This window comes from Mesocricetus auratus, unplaced genomic scaffold (genome assembly GCF_017639785.1).
Source record: "Mesocricetus auratus isolate SY011 unplaced genomic scaffold, BCM_Maur_2.0 Super-Scaffold_100007, whole genome shotgun sequence".
NCBI classification, from domain to species: domain Eukaryota; kingdom Metazoa; phylum Chordata; class Mammalia; order Rodentia; family Cricetidae; genus Mesocricetus; species Mesocricetus auratus.
This window is the reverse complement of record NW_024429191.1, coordinates 62,315,540-62,328,697: the sequence shown is the minus strand read 5'-3', so window position 1 is coordinate 62,328,697 and position 13,158 is coordinate 62,315,540. Positions and strand designations below refer to the sequence as shown.

Genomic DNA, 13,158 nt, shown 5'->3' with positions numbered 1-13,158 from the left:
GGCCTTATTGGAGAAAGTGTGTCACTGAGGGTGGGCTTTGAGGTTTCACATGCCCAAGTCAGGTCTAATGTTTCCTTCTTCCTGCTGTCTGTGTATCCAGATGTAGAACTTTCTGGGGCTTCTGCAGCACCATGTCTGTCTGCATGCTGCCATGGTCTCCAACGAGACATTAATGGGCTAGATATCTGAAACTGTTGAACCAGCCCCAATTAAACACTTTCTTTCATGAGTTGCTATGGCCAGGGTGTCTCTTCTCAGCAATAGAACACTGACTAAGACAAACATCAAGTGCTCCTAACTGCTGAGCCCATCTCTCCAGCCCTGGAACCCAGCTTCTTAAACTGTGGGTTATGGTCACCAAGATGGGTCACCTAACAGGATGTGGGAGTTTCAGGAAGTTGGCAACAGTAAAAGGTTTCTGACTATGCAACTCCAAAACTCTGATTCAGAACCAGATGCTAAAGAACTTGAGGTGTTTCTGATAGCACTCTTCCATGTATCACGTGATGTCACTGCACTGCACATGCTACCTGTCACATGCCAGTGAGTGCTGCCTTGAACACCCCGCTCAGATCCCAGACTCTGCTGTGAATTGCAGAGTTCTTACTGTACATACAAAGTCTTCTGTTTTTATAGAAACAAAATGCTTTAACTATAGAAAAAATCCTTTTTTGTTTTACGAGACAGGGTTTCTCTGTTTAGCTCTGGCTGTTGGTTGTTCTGGAACTAGTCTGTAGATTAGGCTGGCCTGGAACTCACAGAGATCTGCCTGCCTCTGCCTCCTAAATGCTGGGATTAAAGGTGTGTGCCACCAACACCTAGTTGAAAACAAATACTTTTAATATTTTTCTGCCACCATTATTTAGCATCTAAGTATCAAATTGGTGTATTTTTCTTTGGTTATATAGTTAGTGTTTGACTTAAAACTGGTGTTGAATTGCTGACTGGAATTTCATTAAAAGAACAGTAAATGAATTTTGGCTTGGGATCAGTATAAAATTTTTTGTTGTTTCCTTTTGATTTTGGTTTTTGAGACAGGGTCTCTCTATGTAGCCCTGTCTGTCATTGAACTCACTAGGACTCTACGTGAGAACTATGTAGATCAGGCTAGCTTTGAACTCATAAAGATCTGTCAGTTTTTGCCTGTGCTAGGATTAAAGGCATCCACCACCGACACCCACCTAGTATAGAATTACTTACAATTTGTAAAATAGCCTTAAATATATTTCAGCCATTTTGTATTTTATACTTATTCTCAGCATTGACAATTATAAAATCGAAATATCAATCAGCTCTGAAAAATGAAGATGCTCTTTATCCTATAGAACCAGATATTAAGCCAAGACTGATTTTTTTTTTTGTTGGTTTGTTTTTCAAGACAGGATCTTTTTATATTGCTCTGACTGTCCTGGAACTAACTCTGTAGACCAGGCTGACCTTGAACTCAGAGATCTACTTGCTTCTGCCTCCTGAGTGCTGGGATTAAAGGTGTGTGCCACCACTGCTTGGCTAAGACTGAAATCTTTCTGAAGCAAAAACAACCACATTCATCTCATCAGTATGCAAATTTGCTTTCATCCTTAGTAAATAGTAAATTATATGTATACCAAAAGGCTATTTAAAATAAATGTCTTCATGATTTACTAGCTGTAAACATTTGATTTCATACCTATTTCATATACTTGTATACATAAAAATACCCCAAGTGGAAAGGAGTTGTAGGATAGTTTAAGGAGCCGCGTGTCCTATAAAACTGCTTGCACAGACAAGTCCGGAGACAGCTATAGTGAGTGTGTAAGCCTGACTCCTTCACCAGTAACAACTGCCAGCTGTGGTATGAAGGGAAGCAGCAGTAAGGAAGATGGTGGCATTCAGGGTTCTTTGCCAACATTCATGTTCTCCCTTTCCGGACAAATGGTGTGAAAAGCTTCCTACCTTCCTCGAAATGAGGCCTGGCTCTGTCACCTGCCATGCCAGCAAGTCACGTGTGCCACTGCTTGAAGGAAGCCTTTAAAACCATTGTGCTGGCTCTAAGGTTAAGGGTGCCAGCTGCTCTTCCCAAGGACCTGGGTTTGATTCCCAGCATACACATGGCAGCTCACAGCTATCTGTAACTTTAGTTCTGACTCCCTCTTCTGGCCTCCCCTGGGCACCAGGCATGTGGTATACAGACACACAGGCAAAACAGTGACACATAAAATCATAATAAAATAAAATGTGCTATTTCTTATGCTCGTCGACCCTCATGGATGACCAGCTACATTCCATGCAGGGTAGGAAGTGATCCTGAGTGAAGGCAGATTTAGAGCCTCTCTGCTGAAATGGACATACAATCTGAACAATAAAGAAGGCCGGTTTGTTTGAGAATGGGAGAGGAGTGTTTGTTACTACACCGTAGCTCAGTCTACTCGGACAGATGAAAACAGTTTCCTAGATACTAGTTCCACAAGCAGTTCTAGACCTGGTTACAGTGTGTTGTAAACTACTGACCTTGCTGCTGTACAAATTAGACAAAACTTAAAGGCTTAAAAGAACATGACTTTATCCCCAACATGACTGGGAGGAGTCTGGAGTGACTGACAGCGCTTCATGCCTTCTGAAGTTCCAGAGGAGACTCTCTTTCCCTGCCTGTCTGTAGAGCGTTTAGAGATCACCTCCCAAAATGTCTAGAACTGTGCATTCCTTACACAAGATCCCATCTCAAAAGCAGCAGGAGCGCCTGCCAATCTCTCTCTGCTTCTACTGTCGTACCACCTTTCCTCACCCCTATCTGCTACCTTCTTCCAGAAGGACACCGTGACACCAGGGCCATTTCTTCAACCACACACCCCTAACTCAACAATCCCGTCTCGAAGCTATTATTGCCATATAAGGTGACACAGGAGGTAGTAAAGGTTCCAGGGTCACATGGCAAGTTTGAGAGTGCCATTTGTCAGCAGAAGACATGGTAAAGATGCTGCCTCTAAAGTATGATGCTTGCAAGATGAGCAGGGGGTAGAGAGATGCTCCCATCAAAGTGTACTGTTTGTTCTCTTGAAATTTCACATCATTAAGGGAGTAAACACTCTGAAATTCACCATTTCTTCATGCTGGGAGGAATTACCAAGGGACAATGGAATCAAAAGGCATGAATGTGTGACTTCAGTTGGCCACAAATCTGGAGAAAAACAGTCCTTTTTCTCTTATTAGGTTTTATATGCCAAAGTTTTGTTTCCCAGGGCTGAATTGCTTCTTTGATCCAACAGATTCATAAGATAAAAGCTTAGCTGGGCATTGGTGGCGCACGCCTTTAATCCCAGCACTCGGGAGGCAGAGGCAGGCGGATCTCTGTAAGTTCGAGACCAGCCTAGACTACCAAGTGAGTTCCAGGACAGCCTCCAAAGCGACAGAGAAACCCTGTCTCGAAAAAACAAACAAACAAACAAACAAAAAAAAAGATAAAAGCTTAGCTGACCTTCACTCTGGGGGCTATCATCAGAGCATCCATCTATAAGTCACAGAAGTAGATGGCCTTTCCTGCTAGAGGAATGCCTGCTTCTACCACAAGAGGGAGTTTCAGTTCACAGTCACCCAGAGCATTAAAGGATTTTTGCAATGTAACTCTCAGTTTTTAAATTTACTTTGTATGAATTGGTGTTTTGCCTGTATTTATGTCTGTGTAAGGGTGTTGGATCCTCTTGAACTGGAGGTACAGACAGTTGTGAGCTGCAGGTGCTGGAATCTGAACCTGGGTCCTCTGGAATAACAGCCAGAGCTCCTTACTGCCAAGTTGTCTCTCCAGCCCCGTAACATTCAGTTTAAGAATATATTAAGTCACATTTTGGAATCATGACTGTGTGCTTTGCCTTACTTATCTCAAGGATCCCCACTGTGATGAACACTACACACGGGGCATTTTTAGGTAGAGAAACCACAGCTGGTGTTTTATTGTTTGCTTGTTTGGGGAGAGTTGGGGAATATATCTAACCAAGGCTGCAAGCATAATAAACACAATCTCAAAAACATAATAAAACAAGACAAAAAACACTGCTGTCCACCGAGTGACACCTTGGTTCCTGTGCTGCTGGGTCTTTTGAAAGCTAGAAATTCCATAGTAGGAAAAACAGATTTTAAAATGATGATATAGATTCAAAATCTAGGTTTTTAATAGTTTCAATTAAAATTTGATATTTCTGAGCCCTGATTTCTTCCTCTACAGAAACAAACATTAAGGGCCAGTGAGATGGCTCAGAAGGTAAAAGTGTTCATCTTCTGTAATGACTACTTGCATTTACTCTCTGGAATCCACAAAAGGCTGGATGCGGTGGTGAGTACTTCATTCCTATAGTGAGATGAGAGGCAGAGTCAGGAGACTCTCCTGGAAGCCTGCTGGCCAGCTGGCCTGGAGTACAGCAGCAGAATGAGAAAGACCCTGCCTCAGCAAGGGAGAAGATGAAAACCAATTCCTAAATCATCTCTGACTTCCATTTACACCATGGCATGCATGTCTCCCACACTCACACACACACACACACATACATACATACATACATACATTTTACAAAGAAATGGAGATGATACTGACCTCATATGCCATTACTAGGACTAAGTGAGAATGAATGTCAAAATGTGGAATAATGTGACTAATTGTCTTAGTCAATGTTCTGTTGCTGTGAAGAGACACCATGACCAAGGCAGCTCTTATAAAGAGGTAGCTCAGAGTTCTACATTAGGGTCAGCAGACAACAGCAAGAGACACTACCTGACGTGAGCATTTAAAACCTCAAAACCCAGAGACGGACATCCTTTAACAAGGCCACACCTACTCTAAGGCCACTTGTCCTAATAGTGCCACTTCCCTACGGCCCTGTGGGGGCCATTATCATTCAAACCACCACAGTGTCCTAGTTGCAAATACGAATGGTAACCATCAGTACTGGTAGTGCATTGAGAACAATGAATCTCTGAATGGTGGTGTGGTCTCTTAAGGAGCTCATTTACTCCAAGCCAAACAAAGATGCTAAGAGTTCAAGGCTTTGGTGCCACCTTAAGCCTGCCTGTCTCTGGTAATGACCCGCTGGCTCTGAGCACCTCATCAGGGTTGCTGGGTTTTCAGAGCTGTGGTACAGTGGGAATGACATAGTCAGACGCTGGGTTTTATGCTATTGGCATTTATATGACTTTCTTTGTCAGTTCTGTTACAGTAAAGGCTCATTCATAACTATTCATACCTTATATATCCGTGAGATATATGCTACTCCTTATGCAGTGGGTAATCCGAGTTAAGGTTTATAGACTCATGACCTACCTGCCGGCTCTCAAGAGGAAACGGTATGGTATAACTAGGAAGTATCTCAACAGAGAATGATCATTGCTCTGTCACAGCTACCCTGGCAAGAGAAGCAATTATAACTGAAGAACACGGCTAGTTAGGAAGTGAAGACTCAGTATTCACGTGCACTCTGCAATGCATCCTAGCACTGCAGAGGAGAGATAATGAATCCCTGTGCTACGATGTGTGCCTGAAAAGCCAGACCAGTTAGTTACCCCCCCCCCCAAGATGCTGGACATGGGCACTGGGAGTGGATGCTTGCAAACAGAATCTGAGGAGATGGCATGAATGGGAAGCCCCCTCTCCATTTACCTAACGGTGTTGGCCCTGCAAAGTGAGTTAGAGCCATCAGATGTGAATGGAGCAGAACATTCTAGGTAAACAGATGACAAATTTCCTTCGACGTTACAAAATCATATCCTGTGGCTTCTTTGAAAAGGTCTGGACAAAAGTGATGCTTGGTGTGAAAGCTTGCAGCCAGGCAGAGACTGGGAAGATGCATAAGGAAGCCGAAATAGTCCACAGCTTGACAGGGCACAGATGATACAGAAGGGCCCATGCATTTGTCAACAGATGGGGAAAGTCACAAAACGCATGGTGTGATGGTACTAAGGTTCTGGGCATTTTGTTGTGTGTAAACTCAGAAGTGACCTGGAGTGAGGAGCAGAGCCTAGAAGACAAGTCATTTTCATCAACAGTGGCAGGGCATCTTTCCCAACTTCTCCAGGGAGTTGGGGAAGATGTACACTGAGGAAAATGGCTTCTCCAGTTGCTAGTGACAGCAGCTACTTCACCTGGTGAACACAGGCCAGCAACTAGGCCTGACACTTCCAGGTTTTTCTTCACCCTAACTGGAAGGACAAACAGCAACAATCTCAAGGCAAGGCAAGATGGGTTTTCTAACCCTGGTCTGCTTCACCAGCAGCACTGGAAGAGGGGGGCTGTGGTGGCTGACTGGAGGAAGGATGGAGATCTAGTTTTCCAAGCAGTGAGAACTGACTGCCACCAAAACACAGAACCTTCAAATCTAAAGGCAAAGTGGGAGGCCTGTAATTGCTCTGCCATCCTGGGATATAAATTGCCAGGGGGAAGGTACAGAAAGTGACTTGACTTCAGATTGACTGTGTACCAGGACAAGCTCCTGGTACCTTTTCTCATTAACCTTACACTCTGCCAATCTACTCTCCAGCAAAAGCCTTTGTGAATCTTCGGTTTTGTCTACCTAACTCAACCTTTTCAGGATAGGATGAAGCACACAGCATGCTAGATGCCTCTGGTCCTTCCCTGATTCAGGACAGGATGGTGGCAGAGTAAAGATGTCAAGTTGCTGTGTAGATTTAATGCAGCTAAAGACCCTACCATACAGCTCAGCCAACTGGACAACCCATCAGAATGACCGAAGAAGAGGCCACGGCAACCAACAGGGGTTTTGGGGAAGGGTTCGAGTGTGAGAAGGGAATGAGAAATTTCTCAATCAGAGGGAAAATTTATTTTCCATTGCAAGCAAAATAAATATTCATTAAAGATAGCTGAGAAAGGCAGAGAATACTTATAAACACAGATTCTATCACTAAGCACAACCTAATCATTATGTTGGCAGCCTCCCTCCCAGCCATGTGGTGATAGTTCTGTTATTCTGAGAATGCTCCCTGACAAAATGCCCACAGCACCTCATATGAGGGGCCACACCGGTTATTTCACTAACTCCAGATTAGAGCTTTCAGGCGGTTTCCAGTTTTTCTCATTGACAAGGGACAATGCTCTGCACTTTGCTGGCTTCTTTTCGTGACTAGACATTTGGAACAACTGGACAAGTTTGCTCAGAAGTAGCATCAGCAAAACAATGACCATGGATGCGAGAGCCCTCGGATGCACTCGGCTTTTACAGGGCTGCATCTGAAGTGCTGGGCTCACATGGAGCCCAGAAGGTGAACACAAAAAAATCCATTCTAGTCCTCTTGCCAGCAAACTCCTCTCGACTATCAAGTTTATTTTTATGCTGTGAACACAGTGAACCATGGGACTCAGTTGGAACAAAGAGATGGAAAGGGGGAGAACCAGCACCCACAGATCACCATTTCATTGCCTGTCTACCAACACAATGAGATCAGCTGTCTGGAGCTCTCACCACAGCTAGAATTGCTCACAACACCACGCACCATGAACTGGAAGCCAACAAAAACCTTCTTCAAATTGCTTCAATGAGGTATTTTGTTGTAACAAGAAAAGTAACTAATGAGGTATGCACTATGGATGTTTGAGAGAAATGGACTAAAGACACTCAGGCAGGAAGGGCCTTTGATTCAGACTAAAGGGCATTGGGAATGCCTTCTGGAAAAACCATGCAGAGCTCAGAGGGAAAGCTGCCTAGTTCAGTAAGAGGAAAGCTCTCTGCTGAACTAAGAAGTTTGGTTGAGGTCCTGGAGACCATGGAGGCCTGCTCCAGTAATATATTGTTTGTTTGTTTTTGCTTTTATCTGTTTTTTTGAGACAAGGTATCTCTGTGTAGTCCTGACTGTCTTGGAACTCAATTTGTAGCCCAGGCTGGCCTCCAACTCACAGAGATCCACCTGCCTCTGCTGGAACTAAAGGTATACACCACCATGCCCAGCCACTGAAGGATTTTAAATGAAATTTAATTGACACAACCAGATTTACAGTTTACACAGAACATCTTGGCAATGGCAGATGGAGGCTTTTGAAAAAAAGAGAAGAACTAGGTAGGGGTGTATGGCTCAGCAGCAGTACAGTAACTCCTCTAGCCTTCCTGAGTCTTGAGGTCCAGCCCGAGCACCACCAAAGAAAAAACAAAATCCAAACAAACGAGCAGTGCAGCTCTGAGAAGCCATCCCTCCAGCCCCTCATTTAATCTCGCTAAGAACTTAATAAAGTAAAACTAGAAGCAACGGAACAACAGTGAGATCTGTTGTTTAGGACACAATGGGACAGCTGGCTATCACTGGGCTGTCAGCCAAGGACACTAGGAACTCCTCCCTCCTGCAGAGCTGCAACCCTCTCAGAGGGTCACTAGTTAACTGGAGGAGTGGCAGCATGCTTCCAGTTCTGTCTGCTGTGAACACGGGACTACATCAGGGACTAACTGAATGGGTTTGACCATTTAAACAGTGAACGGTGAGAAGAGAGAATAATAAAAGCAGGAAACAAACTGATACGTTTATTAGGATATATATTATGAATAGAAACATGTTAACGGCTGTATTCTATCAAAAGAATGCTGAAATGGTCCAAAGAAGTGACTAGCTTATAGAGGAGAGGAACAGTACCAGTAAGTTATCATTTGGAATAGAGCAAGGCCTTAAGTGCTACCTGGAAAGTGTTGCAGCAGCCCCGCAGGCTGCATTCATGCATGTACACACACTTTGGCCTTCTCCACTTTGAGAGACTGTAATACAGAGAGGGGAGCTAGTCATCTGTTTATCTAGAGCAGAGCTATTCATATCATGGAAAAAATGAATCCAAGAAAAGTAATAACAGTGGCGAGTGGCCTGTAGGACAACAACATGATGGTCTACCACACAGCTCTCTAAAGAACACTATGGGGTATAAATCAGTTAAGTGCAAAGGGATAATTCAAATCATTGCTTTTGTAAAACTTACATTCGTAAGAATCAAGAAAGACTGGTGTTGAGTGATAGTTCAGTGAGCAAAGTGCTTGAGGACATGAATTCAATTTCCCAGAGCCTATATAAAGCAGGAGGTGGTAAGGCCAATGTCTATATCCCCTCCGGAAGCTTGTGGGTCACCCAGTCTAGTGTGCACAGAGGCTGACAATAGAGACCCTGTCTCATGCAAGGTAGAAAGTAAGAACCGATATCTACAGTTGTCCTCTGATTCCCACACACACATTGTGGCAAGGTCACACCCAGTCTCTCTACCTCTCTCTCTCTCTCTCTCTCTCTCTCTCTCTCTCTCTCTCTCTCTCTCTCTCTCTCTCTCTCCATACACACACACACACACACACACACACACACACACACACACACACACAGACAAATGAACAACTACAGATAAGGATCTTGTTGTACACTTCTATTTTGCCAAGGTGGAAAACTTTCCCAAGCTCCAGTGGCCTTGGAACTCCAAAGCCAGTCTGGGGCTGCTATCTCAGACCTCCAGCAACATAACGCAGTCCAGCTGGCACACTCATCCTCCAATAGGTGCATCCTAAGAATATATTATCTGCCCCAAGACAGGCTCTGAAAGAGAAGCAGCTGCTGCACAGGCTTACCGTGAGTGTGGCAAGTGACATGAAGCCCATCAGGTTGTTCCACACTTTATCAATGTCCTTCAGCAGCTGCTGGAGTTTCTCACTACACACAGCAGTGGCTTTTATCCCCAGCTCCACACGCCTGGTTACTCGGTACACTTCCACGACGCCTGACAGGGAGAGAGGAGAGAGTTGGGTATGGGAAAAGCAGGCAGGACAAAGCAGAGCTGCAGCTTGCTGATGACTGACTAGGAGGAACACAACTGTGTGGAGACGGGTCTGTGAGTACAGGCATGTACTGGTTGCTTTCCTGTTGTTGTGATAAAACACCATGTCCAAGGCGACTTGAAAAAAGGTATTTAATTGGGCTTAGAATCTATCTACATTCTATAATTGCAGAATGGAGGCATGGCAGCAGGAACTGAGAGCTCATGTCTCAAACTGCAAGCTGGAGGCAGAGAACATACTGGCAATGGCAGGAGTTTTTTGAAGCCCAAAAGCACCTCCCATACCCAACCACCCACACCCAACACATCCCTTACATCAAGGCCACACCTCCTAATCCTTCCTGAACAGTTCCACAAACTGGGAACCAAGTATTCAAACCTATGAGTCTATGGGGGCCATTCTGCTCAAACACCACAAGGTGTGAGCCTCCTTGATCAGCCAGATGGTTTTGTTCCTGTGGTCTTCAGTCAGGCCCAACTGTCTCAACAAGAAGAGGTCTGAGCACCTCCTCATTCTAGGATGGTCACTAGACACATCCTCAGGCCTTCACTGTGGCCATCACCAGACCACTGTGCTGCCCAATGCTGCTGGAGGCTTTTAAGTATGAACATGAACTCCACAGCGATGCACTGTGAGCTCAAATCCCTGCCCCATCTCTCAGCAGCCATGTATCTCAGGGCAAGTTATGAACCTCCGTGTGCCTCATTAACACTTTAACAGCAACTCCTCAGAGGATAGGCGAGAGGATGAAACACATGAACACTGTACAATGCTTATAATTGTGTTTTGTGAGCAGAAGACATTGTGTGAGATACTAAGCTTTTAGTTCAGATTTCTTTGAGTTTTTGGTTGAACCAGAGAAATCCCATTAACTGACTGAAAATGGAAATAAAGCTTTAAAGAATCTAAATGTTAATGTTATCACAGAGTAATCCACGCTGAATCTTCAAGCTTTAAAAACAAAAGCCAAAAAACAGCAGGTCAGTGGTGTCACACGCCTTTAATCCCAGCACTCTGGAAGCAGAGGCAGACAGATTATCTGTGAGTTTGAGGCTAGCATGGTCTATAGAGCAAGTTCCAGGACAGGCTCCAAAACAACACAGAGAAACCTTGCCTGGAAAAACAAACAAATAAAAAAACAAAAAACCAAAACAAAACAAAAAAAGAAAAACCAAATTAAATAAAACAAAAATACATTTACGTATTTGCATATGGGAGGGGGAGTGGCGAGGTATCTGTGCCAGTCTGGAGGTCAGAGGACAAGGTGCATGAATTGGTTCTCTCCTTCCACCATGTCGGTCTTGTGATTAAACTCCGATCATCAGGCTTGGTAGCAAGTGCACTGACTTTGGGAATTCCAGATGGTCTGGAATTCACTATGTAACCCATTGGCCTTCAGCTAGTAGCAATCCTCCTGCCTTAGCATCCTTAGTGCTGGGATTATGGGCAGGAGCCTGGTCAGGACTGTTCTATTCCTGTGGTCTCTGATGAGGTTGAATTATTTTTCTCTTTTTTGCTCTGGCTATCCTGGGACCTACTTTGTAGAGACCAGCCTGGCCTTAAACTCACAGAGATCTGCCTACCTCTGCCTCCCAAATGCTGGGACTAAAGGTGTACGCCACCATGCCTGGCAGAAGCTGAATTCTTTTTTTTTTTTTTTTTTTTTAGTGTTTTGCCTGCCAGATCACCTGGAACTAGAGTAACAGACATCTGTGAGCTGTCATGTGGGTACTGAGAATTGAACCTGGATCCTCTGGAAGGACAGCCAGTGCTCTTTTTTTTTTTTTTTTTTTTTTTTTTTGGTTTTTTGAGACAGGGTTTCTCTGTAGCTTTGGAGGCTGTCCTGGAACTCACTTTGTAGACCAGGCTGGCCTCGAACTCACAGAGATCCGCCTGCCTCTGCCTCCCGAGTGCTGGGATTAAAGGCGTGCGCCACCAACGCCCGGCCAGCCAGTGCTCTTAACTGCTGAGCCATCTCTACAGCCCTAAGAGGCTGGATTCTTAAGCAAGGAGGGAGGTACCAAGTTCTTCCTTATCCTAAGGGCAGGCAACAGGCATACACTCCAGACTTTGTTAGTGAACCCTAGAGAATTCCAGGCCTCATCACTTCACACAACACCAAGGCTTTTCCTCCTCTTCTCCAAAGGAAGGGCAGGAATGGCTGTCCACCATAAAAAGTAAGGGCTGTTCCAATAGACCCTTCCATGGATATACTAGGAAAGCCCCTAGAAGGAAAGGCACCATTCCTTGGGGGCAGTGGGAGTCAGCCAGCTGAGGAGAGAACTATGCCTGAGAGCAAGAGGCTGGTACAGGAGTCAAGATGACCAGCCCTCCACCCTTCACTAGCATGCTCTCTGTGCCAGTCACTAAGACAGAGGTCAGGGGTGTGGGGATGAACAAAACTAGCCCCCATTCTGCCCTCTTAGAGGCTCGCCCTAGTGAAGGGAGGTAGTGTAAACAGAAAGGACTGTAAGATATTCAAGGTTATAGGGCGAAGGAGAAGAGATGGGATTTTGAGAAAGGGGAATGAAAGCTTTACTGACAAAGCAGACAGGTGAGGGAAGGTCTCCTGTGCTTGTGGCCCAGGTCACAGGGAGGCCTGAGCTTGCGGAGGGAGGAACCCTGGATCAGACTGGGGCTTCAAGTTCGATGTAAACAGCTGAAGACAGCCAGGAAGATACGGGATCTGCTTCTGTCACTAAGGGACAGAGAGGAAGAATGCATAGAGAGCAGGAGGAGCTGACACCCATAAAATGACGACACTTAAAATGTCTTACTAGTTAAGGTTTGCTGATAAAATAAATGAATTATATATATCTGTTGCTGGTTTAAGATGTTAGTTATTACTCAGGTGTACGTGTGTAAATCTGTGTGAATGTATGCCATGTCTGTGCAGGGTCTGGTGCAGGCCAGAAAAGTGTGTTGGGTCCCCTGGAGCTGGATTTACAGGCGGTTCTGAGACAAGCAACATGGGTGTGGGGAACTGGTCCTCTGTAAAAGCAGTAGACACTTTAACCACTGAGCCATTTCTTCAGCCCCTACAGATAAAGTTTATATTGACACACACACACTACAGAGACTGAAGTAAAATAGCTGCTGCCCATGATGTCCACGTTTTGCCTGTGAATGCAGCTGCTTGTGAAGCTATATAAAGTAGAGTTAGTGAACACTGATGCTAACATAACATGGCATGGTTTGATTATGTGAAATACCAAAGAACATACCTAGGAGATATTCCATGCCTTGGGCTGACTGGATAACTTCCATGCAAACAGCACTGCTGCTAATGCCATTTAAGGTGTCATTTGCCTTCTTAATGACCTACAAGAAATGAAATCACAATATCTCATATAACTAAGAAAGGTCACTGCAAATCAATTTCCCATTAGTA

The 13,158-nt window shown here is 44.6% G+C and overlaps 1 protein-coding gene across 11 annotated transcripts in view; it reads right to left on the bottom strand.

The window, feature by feature from the left end:
• The window catches only part of Synrg (synergin gamma), an 89,735-nt gene that overhangs the window by 9,109 nt on the left and 67,468 nt on the right, over positions 1–13,158 (bottom strand). For all 11 annotated transcript variants that reach the window (XM_040749353.1, XM_040749357.1, XM_040749362.1 and 8 more), the window contains 2 exons: positions 12,992–13,088; positions 9,561–9,709 (listed from right to left, as the gene is read on the bottom strand). In XM_040749353.1, coding sequence (XP_040605287.1) covers positions 9,561–9,709; positions 12,992–13,088 — 246 coding nt within the window. The remainder of the gene's footprint in view (positions 1–9,560; positions 9,710–12,991; positions 13,089–13,158) is intronic.